General features: G+C 42.4%; 1 protein-coding gene across 1 annotated transcript; it reads left to right on the top strand.

Annotated features, from left to right (window-relative positions):
* The first annotated feature begins 3,592 nt into the window (after positions 1-3,592).
* On the top strand, positions 3,593-20,200 carry LOC128715522 (lachesin-like). Its single transcript, XM_053810429.1, has 11 exons — positions 3,593-3,803; positions 14,182-14,223; positions 15,289-15,386; positions 15,462-15,669; positions 15,878-16,024; positions 16,214-16,342; positions 18,099-18,233; positions 19,410-19,562; positions 19,645-19,731; positions 19,812-19,925; positions 20,022-20,200. The coding sequence occupies exons 1-11, from the start codon at positions 3,593-3,595 to the stop codon at positions 20,198-20,200; spliced, it is 1,503 nt and encodes a 500-aa protein (XP_053666404.1).
* Positions 20,201-20,494: the final 294 nt, after the last annotated feature.

Here is a 20,494-nt window from a genome sequence, read left to right as displayed (position 1 = left end):
ACTGCATGTTACAGCAGATACAATATATTGTGTATGTCTGTATATGTGTGGGTGTTTGGTAAAATGCTGACGCCTCGGAAAATAATGTATCGCTTCCATTGTCCGCAGCTTAGGAAAAAGTGATGGTTTGTTTAGGTAGACAGCAATGCCCTGCAAATGTTTAATCGTTGTTCGTTGCTAAAGTGCCTTAAGTGTTGCACTATCGACTGAGAAAACACTTTTCAATTCCACCAGTTCCAGGCTCGTACTTGGCTCGCCTCCTAACATCTGCCCCATCCATTGACTGCTTACACACGCTGTTGTAAAACGCATAAGAAGTGTTTAAGTAGGTAAACGTAAACGTACACGTACTTGCTTTATTTAATTTCCGCACCGTTTGTTTAATCGATGGCAAGCACTAATTACGTGATGATACTTACACGATAGTGTTGGTGCTGTGATACTCACGCGAGGTATTTGCCTGAAAGAAAACTGTTTAGTGAGGGGTTTTAGTATTATGTGTTGCAAACATGGTGCCATTGAACTGCACATGCATTGGCTATGCAACTATCATACGGTTTAAAGGAATTGGCATTAAAAAGAACTTTTTTTATTCGATGCAATTTTGAGCCTCTCCGTCAATCTATTGAAGAATATCAAATGATACATTTTCTCTCCCATTGCACAAAAGCAATATTTGCATTGTTTGCAATTTTTCACCCACAGATTGGATGGGAGTTCATTTGCACACAAAGTTGCCTGTTTATCGGTGTTCATTTTTAGGAGTTGGGAGTTTTTCCCCATCAGTGAGGCGAAACACGTCCTGCGCATGTCTTGCTGATACGAACCGGGAACGAACGAACATCTTGTTTTGGACGTTCGTTTTGTTTGTTGTCAAAACCGGCTTGACGACGATAGGACGAGCGAGCACACTTTGTCCCCGCACACTCACAATGTATGTGCACTGTGCATCGGGAGCGAACGAACGATCGGATACGTTTCGGCATTCCGGCATTTGTTGGAAACATTTCTCCAGATCATGTGTTTTATCGCTATACAAAAGCGACGGCATCAGAATACTTTCGGCCAGTTCTGCATGCAGCATTGGCTAGGTCAGATCCTTTGCCCCAAGCAATCAGGGTGCGACAATTTTGGTTTGTTAGTTGCGAATTGGATTGCAGCGAGCGCATGGTGGTAAGGACACGCGTGACACTTTAGTGCTAAGTGATTCGTTTCCGGTAGTAGACTATCCACGTGGAATTGATGTTTTAATGGCTTTAAGTAACAAGACTTTTGTTTGCAGTTCGTGTTTTTGTGGCCAGTGACGATTTGAACACTTTATGTTGTGTTAATGTGATGGTTGTTGGTCTACGCTAAAAACAAAGCACGAAACAGTGTCAGAAATTAATTGTGCAAGTAGAACAAGCGGTTTTGCAATGTGCAAGATTGTTATTATTTAAATTTAAATAATTGTATCACAAGGACTAAAGATCGTTAGATGTATTTTAAGCTAAACGAAACAATTTCTCACGGTATGCCAGCAAACGAAAATAAATATTGGAGGAACATCTAACCACCTTCTAGTTGATCGCATTATTGCAAATGTGGGTTTTGGTTTTTTTATCCCTTACTTTCGCGTCTCTTTTGACCGGCCGTTTGAACCGCGACTCATTTCTCGTTCGTCTCGCTGCACATACAACATCAATCAGAACCGACCCGATATAGAGAAGGAAGAAATTAATTAGTTCACAATCACTATAATGAAGCCTGGCTGCTTGCTTTCGTTCCTCGTGCACTTAATTAGCCCTCGGGTAGCTAGCAACGGCACCAGAAGGGTAGGCACGTACAAAACTCACAAAACAGGGGGGGGGACAGAATCAAATTAACGCATATCGAAAAATATTTCTCACCCGCGAAAACCAAATGCTGGTAGTCACACACACAATGGAAAAGCAAAGAAATAAAACGACTGGCCAGAACTGACCCCCTGAAAGGACCAGCACCGTCTGGAACGGTCAGACGGATTTGTTAAGTGGATGGATTTATTCTCGTGTTAGGGTTTTTTTTTTTTAAGCGACGAAGAACGTCGCGGCGATGCTAACTGTTAAGCAAGGAAGTCCATCCATGCTCCTGCTTAGCTTGCTCCCCTCTCTCAATATTATACAGCAACTCACCCGAATCAAGAATCCAAATGCGCCTCAAAAAGGCCACAACAGAAGTTACGGTAATGTTGGCGCCACTTGGCGTGGCAAGTGCGTAAGTTCGACAGTTTGCTCCATTGATCGTGGCCGTCATCGGCGTCGCGTGTGCGAGATGCATATATAGCAGCTGTAGCAACAGCTAGTTGCTGCGTGCGCTCAACCCAGTGTGTACCCAGTGTGGGCGTACGCGAGCACTAACGGGCCCGGATAGCGAACAGTTTCTCTAAAGATTTAGTGAAGAGGGTAATAATGTAATAAATTTCGAAGGAAAGTACAATTTCGTGACAATCGGCAATAAAAACATTTCAAACAAAGGAAACCAAAACAGTGTAAAGCGAGAAGGACAACAACAATATAAACGCAAAAAAAGTCGTGGTGGAAACAAAAACGGAAGCCGAACGTTGTGATAAAAAAGGTGACCGTCGACGTGGACGAGGTAGGAACCAGGCAGGTATCCAAGCCCGCGGGTATCGCACACCATCTGTGCGTCTTACCGGCGGTACCGGTGGAACCGGGGACTAACGGAAGGAAGGTCTGGAATGCTATTTCTTCGCTATCAGTTTGGCAGCCAAAGCATCAGCTGAAGGAGAAAGTGCGCGGCCAAGGCAGGTGGAAGTCAGTTGTGTCGGCCAGTGACGGGTGCCCAAACGGAGCGGAGGGAATATTTACTATGCAAGGATAAAGTGAAGTGAGAAAATTCCGAGTGTTTTATTTGCTTCCTTTGCACGACCATGCGTCCCCATTCAAGGGCCGATCTGGTTGGCCCCTTCGTACATTAAGCATCGAACCATTGGGCAGGGTATAACGACCAGAACTGTGCCGGGTGTGCGCCACCACGAGTTCCAACATGATTTCGGTCGCGTGAGTCGGTCGGTAAGGCGTTAGTGTGTTCATTGTTGTGTCGGGCATTGCAGTTCCGGGATTCCAGTGCCTGTGTGGAACCGACAGCTACGACGACGACTGTAAACATCAGCCCCATGGTCTGTGCTGCTTTCCACGGCAAGGCGAATATTCACAGAAAGCGGGGTCGTTTGGATGTCAGTGGCTATCTAAATGTGTATACTTTCTAAAGCAAACTAGTATTCTGCACTTGCTGGTGAATGCACTATGGGTTCTAAGATAGTGGAGGTGTGAGTAGAACACATCCACCTACACACGCGCACACATACGGGAGCGCACACGGATATTCGATCGAGTTGGAACCATACGTTGTCAGCTGAATTCGGTTAGTTCACCTGCAGACCGCCGGTTGGATACCACGAGTTCCGACCCACCAAAAAAGCCCCTTCGACCCATCGGTTTGTTGGTTCGTCCGGCTTGTACAGTCAGATTCTCCCATTCAGAACCAAGCGTTTGTCTTGGATCGTATGAGCTCAGGCGCACAGGGCACTGGATAATCACAGCTACATCTGATGGTGCCCAACTGCACTGAACTGCATCGAATTGCACAGCACACCGCGGCGAGCGAGGGTGGTCGCAACATGATGACGTCCGGCTTGGGGAAAAGACCAGCTCTGCTACGAGTGAGAATGGAATTTCTCCAGTGGTCCACGATAGCGCTGGTCATTGTGGCGTGTGTACTGAATGCAGCCCACATCTCGGCCACTGCTCAGGGAGAACAAGGTAAGATTTTGCGTACGGTGCCATGCAAAAACCACCACACGAACACATTCGAGCTCCGGTTACCGGGGGACGAAGAGACGGAATGGTAATGGCTCAATGTCATGTTTTCCGTCATATACATAACATCAAACCTCTTTCTTACCATCCCGGTCTCAAATGGTGCCCCGGTTACCCATCGGTCGACTGATGTTTGTTGCGACCAGCAGTGCATTGAAAGCTCATTTCATCCAGTTCAAAGCAGTTCGTAGGTGCCGAGTAGCTGAACGTTTGCATAGTTTCGACAACATTTTGAGCTTTTATGTTGGCAACATGACTCGACGGTGAACCGACTGTTGACATGTTTTGAGCTGTCACCATGACTATCGAACTGTGGACGATGTTGGACGATCATGCATCGACGCGATGCTGGAAACTTTTAATAGTTGAATAGGTTACCTTAGATTAATAGGACTTACCAACGGGGAAGTATGCATATTTTTTAAGTCGATTTTTCCGTCTTATGTCGCTTAATACTATGTACTGTACGAATTCGGTAGCGTTTGATAACCTTTATAGAAGATTTCATTTCTCTCTGCTCTGTAAATGCTCTGTAAAACAGTTCACAAGTTTGCCAACAATATCGATCGCATTCATTCAAATGCCCGTATGCAGAAGATATTCGTTCATTTTGTTCTTCCTTTAGCTTGGATGTATGCATGAGTTTATTTTCACTCATGCTGCAGCCTCGCGATGCTTCTATTCCAATTGCAAGCATCGACAGCATGCCTTCAATGTCATTCAGTACAGGTTCCAAAAAGATGGGTAAAATATAGATCCACTACCTGCACGAAAGCATGCCATTGTATGGTTTCTCATTCATTTGTTCTTAAATTTTCGTGTTTCCGAAAGTTCATCACTGGGTGCAGTGTGCGAGCGTGCGATTACATCTGCCGGCCTCAGTGTAGCTATCAGCGGTTGAATGTGCGGCTTGAAGCACAGGCGCTGGAGGCATACGCAATATATTTCCGGGCTCCTGCAACGTTAGCAGGTATTAGGCCAGCCAGCGGGAACGCTTTGCCATATACTTTATACATACACACTTTACGTTATAACCAACTTCTAAAACAAACTTTCCAGATGCTTCGTAGGCAGACGGCAGGTACATTATGCACTGATTCCCTATTGTTTCGCAGATGAAAATTTATTATTTCCTGCCCACATTGTAGTTCACGCGCCAAATCAGGATACGGCATAGTCGAAAAATGGTTCAACTCAGAATTACGGTACCATGCTACCTACTAATGCTGGCTATGAATTTCCTTGTCATAGCCGGAGGTACCACGTATCCAGTCACTCCGGCCGTTGATGGAGCAAAAATTACACTTTACACACTCCTTCGACGTTAAAATGCGAAGTAAAGTTAACTCATAAAATGAAAGGAAGGAAAAGTGCGAAGCGTGCCGAAGTGTTTCGGTGGCGTCTTGTTACCTGTTCCGATTGTTTGAATCTTTCTTTCGGCTTCCTGGTCTTGAGTGCATGGAAAACTGAGAACAATGCTGTTCCGTGAAAGAGCGATAAAAAAATTAACAGTACATAAAATTGAGTACATAAAGATCTTACTACACCGCTAGTTATAAGCAATGTGGCCTGGCCGCTCCTATTGAATAAAAAAAAGATCTTACAACTATTGAGGTTGATAACAACTCGACATATGCATTGTATCGAAATATTAAAGGCAAATCTTTTAAATTCATAATTCTCCTCGACTAAAGCAAACCATTAATTACTGCCACTATAAAAGTGTTTCACACGCAGCTCTATGATGTTTCATTCGCTTTGTTATTTTACAATACAATTTTTGATAGCACCAAATACCAACATGGCGTTTATCGGTACGGCCCGGCCGGTCTAACGACAAAAAATACAAACATACAATTTCTGCTTTGTTTTAGATGTAATTAACAGAACAAATGTATTTTATCCACTATCCCGATTTCAATCGGGATATCGGTCGTCGATCGATTAATTTGGCATTTCTGGTGAACGACACAAATCCGTCTCAGTTGAAACAGTAAATTAATCAAACGGGCTGGATTGTTTGGATCCATTCTAATTACATGATTAGCCCACCGAAACGGTACGATAATTCCGCTGAGCCGGTGGTGGTGTCAGCAATGTATCTTTTTGCCTCCATTATCTAGAACCCGAAGGGTTCCGTCACCTGCGCAATACTCTAGTAAGCCTCCACTACATAGGATAGTCGTAAACCGTTATGATGTTGCTTCTACCATCACCTGTAAGTGACTTTGGTCATTGTCTTTTATACAAGTCTAGAAAGTTTCACCAGTATTCCATGGTGAATGTACCGCATGGTAAATACCTGATCTGTGATTTATTTTCCGTTTTGGAATCCTTTTTGATATCTTACAATTATCTCTTTTACGAATGGGACGATTCGACCTTATAGTTTAAGGGAGTCAATCTTTAGGGCGACATTCATCACCTGAATACCATGTGGTACTCTATTCGTTTCTCTCTGCTAGTACATGGGGTAGGCCAAGATTCCTATCACAAGGCACTGATTTAGTATACAAAGCACCATACGTCAGTAGTATTTATATCTTTTTCTAGAGCTGTACCTCCTGGTGTATTGTTATTTAGCGGATATTGTTGTTTAGCGGTTATAAGTAGACTTATTTCACGATGATAATTTATTATCAATGAATAAAGTCAAGGAATGCATCTCTGGTTTTTTCAACAATTTTTTTTTTCATTGACATGAATTAATTTTTATCTGATTTATCTTGTGAACGGACCACCGGTCTGATCCATTTACTATTACAATATTAATCGTTACTCAGGTGGCGTACTACATCAGCACTTTTCTGCTGCGTGTTTTGAACAACATTGTTCGATTTTGTTATTCATTAATATCAACCTGGCCGTATTGATTAATTCTTTTACAATCCTATTCACCTATATCCTATATTTTATTAATCCTATTCAGAGGACAGTTGGTAGTTTATATTCTTCCAGATCCATCACCAGTTTGTGGAAGGTGACTCCTGGACTACCTTTGGGTCTGGAATTTTCTCGATCATACTTCGACGAATGGTTTTTGTACTATTATTTGCGCTGCGCTGGGAAATACGCCTACTGCTGGATCACCGTTTTCAGGCAAGGATATATAGACGAGATGGAGCTTATATTGGGAGGGTTACCAGCACGAGATATGTGTTGGGCTCCGATCCTCAGGCAATCCTGTTCGGCAACATACCGATTCACCAACAGTGCTGTAGCGTTGATAACTGGAATACGGAATCCTCCAGATCCGTCCCAAAGAAAGGATCGTATGGTGCTAGAGACCCAAGCTATGTCCATTGATCGGGCGCCACAGACCGATGCTACAAACCATAGTTTGGACAGAAGGAAAATGTTTAGTAGGACTATCTTCTGCACCAAATTTAGGTCCCTAACACGATGAAGCCTGACCAAGTAACGGAAATGTTGGATAACGTTTTCTCAGTTGTGTCCCATGGCCTCCCGTATGTTGTTCGTAAACAGTATCTCCAGCAGTCGTAAACGCTCCACAGTGCGCAACCATGTGACCTCTTTCCGGGTGATGTTGGTGTCAAGAATCCAATGTCCAGTGCTGTCGTTTTCTCCACGTTCAGATTAGCTCCAGCGGTTCGGCCAAACGCTTCAAACATATCTTTCACCTGCTAGAGTTTGGTTACGGATGTTGTCACCACCGAGATGTCGTCAGCATATGCGTTGATCAGGTCGTCCTGATCGCAACATATACCTTCTAATCTGGTGATGAGGGGATTGAGATAAAGGACAAACAGGTACATGGATAAGGGATCGCCCTGTCTGACGGATCGTTAGATGGGAAAGGGTGTGGAAAGGTTTCCATTTATGAGGATGCGTGAAGACGATTGTTCCCCAACCGTACGCAAAATTCGCACAAGTCCTGGATTGAAGGCCAGGTAGTTCGCCACGAATACACATAGTTCGCCACATGGTTCGCCACAGAAAACTCCTGTTGACCCTGTCAAAGGCCTGTGATAAATTAAAAGACTCGAGCTTGCCACACTTTCGCTTGTTCTAGAGATCAACCACCCTCTCCTTAACAGAGAGTACAGTTTGAAAAATGTTGCATGGTTTGTTGCTACACTTTTGCGCTGTCGATATAATTCCCCACTTTTTGATAATCATATCAAGTCGCAGTTTGATAATCCTCGACAGTAGCTTATAATCTGTGTTAAGCAGAGATTTAGGTCGATAACAAGAAATGGAGCCCGTGCCCCTCTTCTTCCTCACAAGAACCATGACACCATCAACAAAGTCCCTCGGGAACCTGCCCTCAAGAGCTTCATTCATTATGAGATGAAGTTCTTTGTGAATTATCTCGTAAGTACGAAGATAAAATCCCTTCGGAATCCCATCTTGACCAGGAGACTTTCGCGAAGCGGATTTCTTAACTGCATCGAGGATCTCATCAGGTGTGATCTCCTCCATGCAATTATTATTGGTGTTACAAACCTCTAGAATGATTCGGTTACAGGTAAACGTATCGTCCGTTGGTAAGTCTTCGTCGGTGTATAAATGTCTGTAGCATGTTGTCTGATTTCCTCTTCCTGATCAATCACTCCGCCATTATCAGACATTAGTTTGTCAATCACGGTTCGAGTTCGCCTACTTTCCTCTAACTGAAACGTGGAGATACTTTCACCTGCAACTCGTGTCTCGTTTATACGTGAGAATTCTTCAGAGAAACGTCTCTGAAGCGATAGGAACTTTCCTTTGTTAACTAGCTCATCGGGATTTGAAACGTGGTTATCATATGAGTTTTGAGCACTTTATAGAGGATATTCTGTCGCGAGCGAAACGCGGATTATTTTTGATTCGTTTTCCAACGGAAAAACGATTTAATTTTTGGTTTGGCGAAATGAATCCAGCAATCCATCCAGGAACCAAATTTCCTTCGTTGTCTTGTCCATGCGTTCCACATGCTTTTGAACTCCTCTATATTTTCGTGGGTCAATATATGTGGCCTTAGTTGCCAGTAAGCATTACTCCGCGATCTGGCGTAATTATTGGTTGGCAGGCACACTCGAACCGTCAGACCAACTTACCAACGCTGACTACCCGATGGGGTATAAACATTACAGAGTATGGTAGAATTCTCAAGCCGCACGCAGATTACACGTGAGTCTAAACTACGCTCGACGTGAATTTAGAGAAAATTTTAGGCGTTCCCGCAATGCGATCGCTGTTCCTCGTTTATCAACATTCACATTCGCAAGCACTGTGTAGCCAGGAAGTGAAATGTTGCTGTCGTACACTTCTTGTAAGAATATAATGTCGGCGTCTATGTTTCGTATAAATGTTTGAAGAGCATTCATTTTAGTAACGTTGGAAATTGCGTTCAAATTAATTGAGGCAAATACATAACTAGCACGTGAATTCATCGCAAATAAAATGATTATCCCTCAGTGTGTGTGTCTGTTAGTGTAATAGTTTTCGGATTTTTCGGCGGACGGCCAGACTTGCGCCTACCCGTTCCTCCAACCGACGCATCAGACGCGTCGCTATCCGTTTCGTCATCGTTTTTACGCTTACCCTTTGAATCAGGGAATCAGAGGAAGGAACTCGGGGCGCTTTGAAAGCGTGCGTAGAGAGTGCGATCACGCTCTCTACTTCGAGCTTTGCTGGTGTTGATGCTGCTGTTGTTGTTGGTGCAGTGCTCGGTGCCGTCGGTGCTACAGCCGGAGCCTTCAGTGCTACAGCCGGAGCCTTCAGTGCTACAGCCGGAGCGGAGCGGAGGGGCAGCCGCACCGCTTTGTGCGTTGGCTGTTGTTGTCGTCGGTGCTTTCGGTGCTAGCACTAACGCACGTTTTTCGTTTTGTTTTGTTTTACCGTTTTGTTTAGGGCCTTGTACTGTTGGAGATGCCTTGATCACTCCAGCATACGATACACCTTGTGTCTTAACCAAGCTACGCTTGCTCTGCATGCATCCCATGCCAACGTGTTCCGGCATCAAGCAGTAGCGGCATTATGGGTTTTGGCCACTGTACGCTACAGTGGTGCGCTCCCCTGCCACCGTGATTGTTGATCCGATTTGTAGCGTAGGTGATTTCAGGATAATCTTGACCAGGCGTATGCCCGTCTTTATCCCCGGCACTTTGCTTTCCTGGCCGTACTCTGTCTCCGTTACGGAAATCACTTCCCCAAAGCTGGCCAGCGCTGATTTTATTTGCTCCTCGGTGACGTACGGGGGAGGTTCATGCAGTCGCATCTCCAAATTGCACCGTCCTCCAGAAGGATCGGCAACGGGTAAGATGCCCCGTCGATCTCCAGGTGATACTTGCCCTGATGCTCCTGGATCAGTTTTTGCGCCTGCGCAAGCGTCTCCGTTTCCACGTAGACCACTACCGTTGACGCACATTTGGATCCGTGCAACAATCTCTCCGCCCTTCAGTGTATCGACAATAAAATCGATCACATTGGCTCGTGAAGGCTGTTTTGGGATGCCCTCGTACAATATCTTCAACGTTTTGTCCCTTATGGGCCTCACTCCTGTTGCTTCCATTTCAAAACGATGTTGTTGTTGTTTTGAAACTGATGCGTACTCTTGCTGTTAAAAAACACGACCGATCTACTTGACAGTCAAGAGCAAACTGGTTAAAAAATAGTTTTTCAAATGCTGCATTAAAATGTAAACTAATATTAATATACATTAACTATGAAATATGAAGATAGAAGATACTTGCCTCCTGTGTTTGATATTATACGGGAGTTATGCTCATGTTTCATGCTCATGGTAGCCTTAATGTGTGTTCAATCTCCGAAGAGCTCTTTACAGAGAATATAAAATCATATGTTCTAAGTAATACAGTGTTTCAATGCTATTTTACATAAATTTAGCAGCCAATGTAGCCTGTACGATTTGTCGTTTGAAAGCTAGCTGTTGTAATCCTTAGCGAACAGCGATCGCAAAAAAGTGCATAGGGCTTAGCCCCAACCTACGCTAACCTAATAAACCTCCGCTGGATCAACTCAAGTCTACTTCTTCATGGCGTAACTACTTACTAGGTCATGCCTTATTTTACCATGTAGCTGGATAGTCAGTCCTTGCTTCGGGAGATTGGTCATGATGAGATTTTCCATCGGACCTGTTTGTAAAGACTGCTACCAATACACGACTGGACTGCCCTCCCCAGACCAACTCAAGTCCAAGAATACATAACAAACAAGCGAGATTTAAATTTGTTAGCGAGTTTGTAGTCAAGTCAGGTGGCAAGATCACGAATGACAGTGTTGCGATCTAGTTACTAATCGTCGAGACTATACGAAAACTGTACTAGGTATTTATTCAGTAGTATTAATTACGTTTATACACGCACATAGTTATGTAAAAAACGAATAAATGATGTAATTATTACTACAGAGCAATCAAATCAATTTCTCAAGAAGAGTATTATTTACTCCTTTGCTATTTAACTCATTCACCGCTACTTAAAACATTCAGATCAACTGTGATTTAACTCATGCATGCATCATTTAAGACATGCATAAGCTCATGATTTAAAACATAAATCAACTCATGAGTGAGTTAACTGAGAATTCAATGTCTCAAGGTGATCTTTAACTCTTGATTTAAATCATTAGTGAGTCAACTGTGAATTTAACACTTCGCTGCGACCATCAACTCATGATTTAAATTGTTACTCAAAACATCCATGTGTTCTTAGAAACACGAATTCATTTAAAACATCAATACATATTATTGGCAATGACCACTTGCCGCCCAAATAGATCTAATAGAGCAAAGAAAAGGCAAGATAATCCCATTTTTCATTGCATAACCAAAACATCCTTCAAGATTTTTTTTAACAAAGGTATTGCAAAATATGGAAAAGATTGTGTTACTGCGTTAGCTTATATATTATACATATACTTAAGAAAAAGCATTTTCTTGTCCAATACATCGAAGTGAAAACATTGCCTCTCATTTTTATTAACATATGTAGTCGCTGGTTTTCTGCGTCGTGCTGCCTTTTGAAGACTTAGAATCTCAAAGCTTAAGATCAGGAGCAACTAGCGGAAAAGTTTTGATAATTGGCTACTATTACAATACTCTTGACCTCTTTCACATGACGAGTTCTCGGTATCGTTGAAATATCTGCTGTAGGTACACATCCGACACATAACAAGAAGTTAGTAGTAACGAAAGTACATAGTTCCGAAGGATTAAGGTCCTGAATAACAATCATATTTATTTATCACATTACTTACTCCGCCCATCCATTCATCTACGCAACAGCATTAGTACAACTTCATGAATCAATTTCAGCTTAACTGAAGGATTTCTTAAAGTGTTCGATGAAATTAGACAGCTTTTGTACAAAACGGGTATAATTAAGATGACGATTGTTCATCAGTATATGCGAGAGGTTGTGAGTGAGTGTGTAGCTGCGGTTTGGAATGGCAAGAAAGGTCTTTTCCAGTATTTACCACACTCAGGTATTTGACATCTTCACCAAACGCTGTTGCCGTATTGTTTAAACAACGCTGCTAAAACATGAAATTTGCCATTTTTGACCTCGTTGGTAAGAGACCTACCGACGCCTTTCCTTTTCAAAGCACAACGCCAACACAGCCACGACGACCAGAGTCAAGTCGGATTCCTCGAACCTCGGGAAACCTTAACACCCCCGAACGTTTTCTCATGATGGCCCTTCACGATAAACGGCCTAGTTACGGTTTTTGGTTTCGGTTTTTCACGGAGAACAGACCGCCATGCACGAGCCCCGGTCGGTATATATGTATATATGTGTGTGTGTAGTGTATGTGTGCGGTATCCGCGCTGCTTTCGGCATGGTTTCATTATTAATGATTAGCTGTTTGGTTATAATTTTCCTCTCCGAAAACCGCAGACTTTGGCTGAAATTGGTTGAGAAAGAGAAAATGCCAACAGTTTCCACATCACAGAACACAACATAAAACCCGATGTATGTAAAACCTCGGGCTTCCCTGGTCTGCCCTTTTGACGGTGTATACCTTCTCCATGGATTTCCACGGATCCGAACGCGGCACGGGTCTTTTGGTCTTCATTTTTGTGGTTAACGTGGTGTCGGGAGCGAAGAACCCGTCGAGTTCTAATAGCTCCTGCTGCGATCCCTTCGCCAAGGAAAGCAGCAAAGCGAAATGAAAGGTTGACGACGGCTAGCGCACGACGAGCAGACGACACTTCTGCAGAAAGGTACCGTTCGTTCGTTCGCTGATGCTGATGGGCGATGGCGATGAGCATGAAAGGGAACCGACATTGCTTTAGTTGCTAATTAAATGAATGAAGGGGGATTTTGGTTTACCTTTTCAACAGGCTTGTAAATTTTATGATTTCCCTTCGAAGCATTCTCTCACAATAGTCCAGCCTTCACCTGTAACTTTTCTTCCCAACGGGCGTGGAAAAAGTGTGGAACAGAGGAACGAACGGTCACGGTGTACGGTGAGCTCTAAATAACGATGTGTCCGTAATAGCACACACGGTGACCATTTCGATAAGATGACGCCCTAATGAGCATAATTCAGCTGTCACGTATGTTTGGCTGATAGTTTAGAGCTTTCCATTTCTTTACGATGGTCGCATTATTTCCTTGCTAGAGAATGCCGCATCGAAAATAATTTCTCTAGCTCGTAGAGATGGTAAACAACATAAATTTTCAAAAATGTACCACTAGCTTGTTTGTACTACTCCAGCTAGCAGATCAACTATAAGTAAAGGTCAAAGCAAATGTAAAACAAGTTTGCTTAATACGCTAAGGGTGAATATGAAATTAATAAACCAGTACCGTTGCGCCGAGTGAGCAGATGAGCTCTGCTGCCTTTCAACTAGCCGTGCAATTTTGAAACGACTGTTGTACCCAACACGATAACGATCAGAATTGTAAAAACCGTTGATATCAGCAACGTGCGGTCGGTCAAAACATGAAAAGCGTAGCGAAATAAAATCTACTCCATCCCGCGACTCATACTCATCCAATTTGTTTTGCAGTTTAATTTTCGATAGAGCATTGTGCTGTCAGTGCTCATCATAAGGCGCCATCGCTATCATTGCACCAGTGTTGCCTGAGAATGGAAAACAATGAATACATTAGCAAGAATGTTGTAAACAAGAGCTAAACAATTAAATTCCACTTTTACAACACTATTAAAAAGGAATAATAATCAGTGAAGTGAGGGATTGTATAATTTATGACTGAGAGGAAACACGACCGAAACGGACCTGCGTTTCATATTCAGTTTATTTTAATTAAATGCTTTATATCCTTGTACGTTTTGCTTTAACTGATTGTTTCTCTCTTACCTTATATCCTTCTCTTTTTGCATACAGATGAAACGGTGGAGGAAACTAATTCCTATATACTGGATAAAGGTATGTGATGAATTAAAATTCCTTTGTTCAGCATTTTTAATTTTGTAGTTCTTTCTTGCAAATATTTTCTAACTGCTTTACTTATTATTATGGTAACAAGAACCACGACAAAACATAGGAAAAGGAAATTTTATCCTAAAAGAGCATAAGACAAAACACCACAAACGGTCGAATGGAATAAATCATTCAATCTACTTTGTTAAGCGACTTGCAGCAGTGTGAAACCTTGCAGATAATAGAGTACAGTTCCCTTATGGCCGCATCGTTTCTCACTTGGTCAAAGGCAATCAAAAGCAAACCCATTTTTCCCATCCGTGGCTCAATCAGGCGAGTGGAAAGCAAATGCTATCCGAAAAAGAAGCAGCAAAAAATACGATGTGGTGAAAATGCTATCCAATGGAGAAAAAGTGTCGATGTAAGAGAAGCAAAGAAAGAAGGCAGTAGCAGCAGCAGTGGCAGTAGTGCAAACGAGATAGGGCAAGGGATAAAAGGTAGGTATCTAGAGGCTAATTGCGATCGAATCGCTTGCATTGAGCCACTGCACTCATTTTTAGGAATAAGTGCTTCATGAATATAATATAGCAGTAGCGATGCATTATTCAGTGGCATTATGACAGTAGGTACGGTAAGGGGGTTAAATATTCATCATAATTAAAATTGGAAAATATCGTGTGTCAGCTGATAGTGCGGGATGATAGCGCGCATGCTGCCTCGCAAAACAAGCTTTCGAGCTTAGCGGGCCGCTTGACTGTAGACCGTATGTACATCGAAAATGCATCAACGGCTGGATAAGCCCGAAGATACTGGTGTGTAAAACAATTCCCGGCGCCACAGGTACAAAATATGATCGAGAAGAAATTAATTGATTCGTTTAAACTACGGCTATATGAGTTTCATTACAATCTATAATGAGCATCAAATTCATTGATTCCGAAATGCAATTTTCATTCTTTCATTTATCTTGCTTATTTTTATATCTTTTTCTTTCACTGTATGTTGATTGTTACATGCACCTTTAAAATGATAGAATACCTTTCATCATTAAGAGCCTTATTATGGTTGCAGATTTACCCAAGTTCGGAGAACCGATTCAGAATCTTACCGTACCGGTTGGTCGAGAAGCGGTACTGACCTGTGTCATTAACAATCTTCAAACATACAAGGTACGTCCAAACGAGGTCCTCTTCGCCAGTGTTGCCCACAGTAACAGACAATGTTTTCCCTGATTTGCTTTGAAGGTGGCGTGGCTGCGTGTCGATACGCAAACAATACTGACGATTCAAACGCATGTCATTACGAAAAATCACCGCATGACCATCGCACATGTTGAGGGCCGTGCCTGGGTATTGCGCATTCGCGATGTCAAAGAATCGGACAAGGGATGGTACATGTGCCAGGTCAACACCGATCCGATGCGTAATCAGATCGGCTACCTGAACGTTGTAGGTAAGGAAGCAGACGATAAGGACTAGCAAGATGTAACCATCTGCAAGAGCGAGCCAGTGCGCTCGCAGTGTGGCCATCGCTGGTGGTGATTTAATGTGATTTAATTGTCGCTGTCCATGTTGGCTTATGCTAATGAGCTGCCTCTTTTTCATCCACGCTTCATCCGGACGCTCATAAAAATATCAATATACGTATAATCCCGTATCAGTGCCGCCCAACATACTGGACTATCCCACCAGCACCGATATGGTCGTGCGCGAGGGAAGCAACGTTACGCTGAAATGTGCCGCTTCCGGTTCACCAACTCCTTCCATCATTTGGCGACGGGAAGGCAATGAGCCTGTCAGCGCGGGCGGTACGTTGTTATGAGTTTTTTTTTCCGGTTTGAATTTGGTTTTTGTTTCATTGTTGATACACTTCACTATTTTATTTGGTTTCTGTCGACCATTAAAACTATCATGCATGCGATGCAAGTGCATCGGGCTGGCAAACTACAACCAAATTGTTTCATTATTATTCCAAACCCGGCAACCATTTCACGCAGCGACCAGCCTGAACAGCTCCACCTTTTCCATTTCGCGAGTTAATCGACTGCATATGGGGGCATATTTGTGCATCGCATCGAATGGTATCCCACCGTCGGTCAGCAAACGCGTCATGTTGATTGTCCATTGTAAGTAACACCCAGGGTTTGTGTGTTTGGTTGTTTGTTTTTTTTTGTTGCTGTTTGTATTTTGTTTGATGCAATAAAGACCACTAAATCCTTCCACAGTGATAGGTGCGATTACTCCACATGGCGATTGTGCCAATTCTGTGTCGTTATTAAAATTTCCAACTTATTGCTTCTGTTGTCCGAATGTTTTATGTATTTACAATTACGATCTTCTGACCATTGCTTTAATCGTGAAACTGTCTTGTTTTATTGTTTAATATATCATTATTCCTTTTCATCGATCCTATTAAAATGAACCAAAATGCAAATTCTTTAAAACCCGGTCATATATATAAGAAGTTCAAAAAATTCGAATACAAAGTTTCATCATTAAACAGATATGAGACAAGTAATTATTCTGTATTGATATTGATGTCGGTGAAATACGAGTGAAAATATTCTTGATTTTGACTGAGGAGTTAGGAATTACTTGGTCATTGAACTAGTCATATTCATAGAAAGAAGGAACTTCTACCACTCGTAGAAAGAAGAAAAGTTATTGATATCAATTTTAACTACACGTGTTTTTAAACACTTGAGAATGTGCATGATGTCGACATTCTATCAGTTACGATTCTTTCGCAGGAAACAGCGTAATGATTTTTGTGCGAGGCAAATTGATCCTCTCTTGCCACACTGAGCCACACATTCGCGCGGCATGAGTCATATGATGTACCAGGGTAGGTTCCATCATAGGGCAACATACTCCAGCATGAACATATCTCGCTTCGAAAATGCATCTTCTGCGATGATTTGCGAAGCAGTTTTAAAACGCGGATCAAGGGTAGTCCCTTAATATTTATTTAAAAAAAAACATCATCAAACACACTGAACTGACACTGAAGTCTTTTCGAAGCAGGACGTTTACTTTTACGTTTTACCGTGCACTTAGACGGTGACAATTGTCTCGGAGACTTTTTCTCCGAGACTTTTTGAATTAGCTAAAAAAAAATCCAGCAAAAAAAGTTCGTTTTACCGAGACATTTCTGCGCTCATTTGTTTGTTTACATGCCACTTGTGGGTGTTTATTTGTTTTATTTATGCAATTAATAATAATTTTATTTTAAGCTTGAAATGACTTGCTTTTGTGAATAAAACTGAAGTAGCAAACAAATGACAACAGAACACCAGCCAAAAGAGAGCCAGTTCATACACGCGATGTAAATGGGAAGCAATTTTTTATATATGGACTTTTCATCGCATGTCATCGAAAAAGTCTCGGAGAAAAAGTCTTCGAGACAATTATCACCGGCTAATTGCACGGCTACGTTTTTCATTTGGACGCTGTTGTCCAGAGCTCGGGATGTGAATCCTATTGACTCTTTGTTTAGTCCTATATGATGACTGTAGAAAGTCATCACCTAAGATCATTTAAAAAAATTTGCTAATCCTGTGCAGTATAGTATAATATTTTTAATCATATCTTGAAAATGTATTCGAACTTATTGAACACCATGTATCATATCGTAAACTCTGTCTCTCACTCATGAATCTAACTGAATCCATAATTATTTCGTGGTCATCATTTATTATACGATTGGTGTCGTAATTTACTATGTTTATTAAAATAACTATAAACAGAGAACAATAAAACGAACATCTTCAGCCAGAAAGCTTACCCGAAGTAATTAGTCTTTAGCTTTTTATGGTTCACGAGAGTCCTCTTTAATTAGCAATGCATTTATGTTTCCTATCGTCTTCATCTGTCGTTGCGAAGTTCCACCGATGATATGGATCCAAGATCAGCTTGTTGGCGCCGCTCTAGGACAGCGTTTGACTCTCGAGTGTCAATCGGAGGCTTACCCACGCTCTATCAATTACTGGATGAAGAATGACACCATCATAACGCAAGGTAAGGAAATTCGTCGACTACACTGTAGTGTGCTTGTCTTTATCCCAATCTCAATAGATGAGGTTAGATAAAAATATTTTGTTCAAAAACCATCACAAAACCCGCCAACGTCAGCACATTCGGCACTGGCTACTCGGGCCACCCCGTAATGTTGTTTGTCCCTCAATCAACCAGGTACCCGGCCTGCCGAATCGTTCATCATTAATATCTTCCTCTTCACTGCCAAGGAAACAGACTGACTTTTGGTTGACGGGTAGTAGCTTTCCGTTGAACCGTCTTCCTCCGTCATCCTTGCTTTACCTCCGTCATCCTTGCTTTACCTCCGTTCCCTACGGCGGCAGAAGAAGAACCTCGCCAGGTTGCGCCAGCGGACTCTTGTATGCATGTTTGCGTGGGGACACCGTTTGCATGAACGTGGTTTTTTTGTTGTCAATTTTGCCGTTTTCGGAACAACTACCAACCGGCGACCAAGCAGAACGAAACAACACCAAACGGATGGAAATAATAAACAAGGAAAAATCTGATAACGAGGAAAAATTGTGTCACAATCATCATCTTGTTATTCAATCAATGTAAGGACATGCGCCGGACAATGGCAATGGGAACGAACCAAAAAAACTGGAAGCACCCCAAAAACCCGAGGTTGGATGAATTCCGCAGAAAGGCAAGATGGGCGGGCCGTACTTGGGAGCGTTCTTGGTTACCGTGTTTTAGGTTGGCGCTCACACTCTCGACCCACCCTCCCAACAGAAGGGTGGGTGGGAATGATAAGGGCCCATGTCAACGAATTCATTATGCTGCACAACAGTTCGGCAACCATCCAGCGTGAAGTAGCAAAACATGGCATGCCAGAGCAGAGCGAACCGTCGTTATAGAGCGATAACCAAGGGCAAGATTTATGGGAATGATCTTCAGTTGAAAAGTATCTTTCGCTTGATGCACAGTGATGACAAACCACTCACAAAGAAAACACGACGAACAAACGCTTTTGGGAACGCTAAGAAAAAGGGATAAAAATACATACAGTTTTAGCGGAGATTCTTTGAGATTAAGGTTGTGATCAACGTACTTATTTTATTATCCTTATAACAAATGTCATTATCATTGTAACTTTGCGACACACTTATCCATGCTAATTGTAGCATTTACTCTAATAGAAAACTATCACTTTCACAGGCAAACACTTTGAACCTTCGATTAAGGAGATCAATAGCTACAAGGTGGTAATGAAGCTCACCATCAAAGACATCAACATTGCCGACTTTGGAACGTACAAATGCGTCGTAAAAAATTCACTCGGTGAAACGGACGGTTCAATTAAAGTGTATCGTAAGTGATTGTAAAATCCTCAATCTACAGCAATCTCGCTCAATCCGTTTACCGTTCGTGTGTGGTTTGCTTTTCCTTACAGACATTCCATCTACTACTGCAATGGCTACCAGTCCACCCCTAACGACAACCGTTACAACCACCACTGAAACAGTGTTTCGGAAAAATTGTTAGTATTTGCCGCGCGGTATCTTCCTTGCTAGGTAAAACACATAAACGAGCTCTTTTATTTTATGTAACGTATTGCAGATAAAAACAAAATCTATCGCCCACCGTTGGATGAATTTTCGTCATCATCCAATAAAATCATGGGCGCAGGAGACAGTTCCGAAACGTGGAACATCGATGGAACGGTTGAGAAAGGTAATTGAAGAGTTGTCAACCGGAGTTCGCGAACACGCAATCAACTAAATGAATGCATTTGGGTGAATTTCTTTGTGCTTTTCCGTTCGTGACCAGATCGTGATCATCGATACCGAGAGAACGGGGCCAGTTACAACGAGGATCAACGGGAAAAGGAAGCTTTCGTTGATACGGAAGGAAATTCGCACGCCACTCTTCATTGGGCACCTGCTGGAATCGGTCTACTGATCCGTGTCTGTTACACACTGTTCATAGTCACGATCACTGCCAGGTGATTTATGCGTTAGATCCACCTACTGTGAGGCCGCATACACGGACAACTTAACAAATACACAAAACAATACATTACTGAACTATAGATAAATTATGAGACTTAAGTGACATAGGAATCAGGCCAAAACAAACAACACAAAACAAAAATCCAGTTAGGAAAACGATTGATTGTGCCGCTGAATGTTGATAGGAGGAGTACTGTAAATGTAAAATTTCGCTGCGTTAAGCGTAACCAAATAAACGGACGATTCAAAATCGAGCATCCCGCTTGAAGAAACAATGTTAAAAGCTGACAA

Source organism: Anopheles marshallii, chromosome 3 (assembly GCF_943734725.1).
Source record: "Anopheles marshallii chromosome 3, idAnoMarsDA_429_01, whole genome shotgun sequence".
NCBI classification, from domain to species: Eukaryota; Metazoa; Arthropoda; class Insecta; order Diptera; family Culicidae; genus Anopheles; species Anopheles marshallii.
Note: the sequence above shows the minus strand (reverse complement) of the source record. Positions and strands in the feature narration are given on the sequence as shown.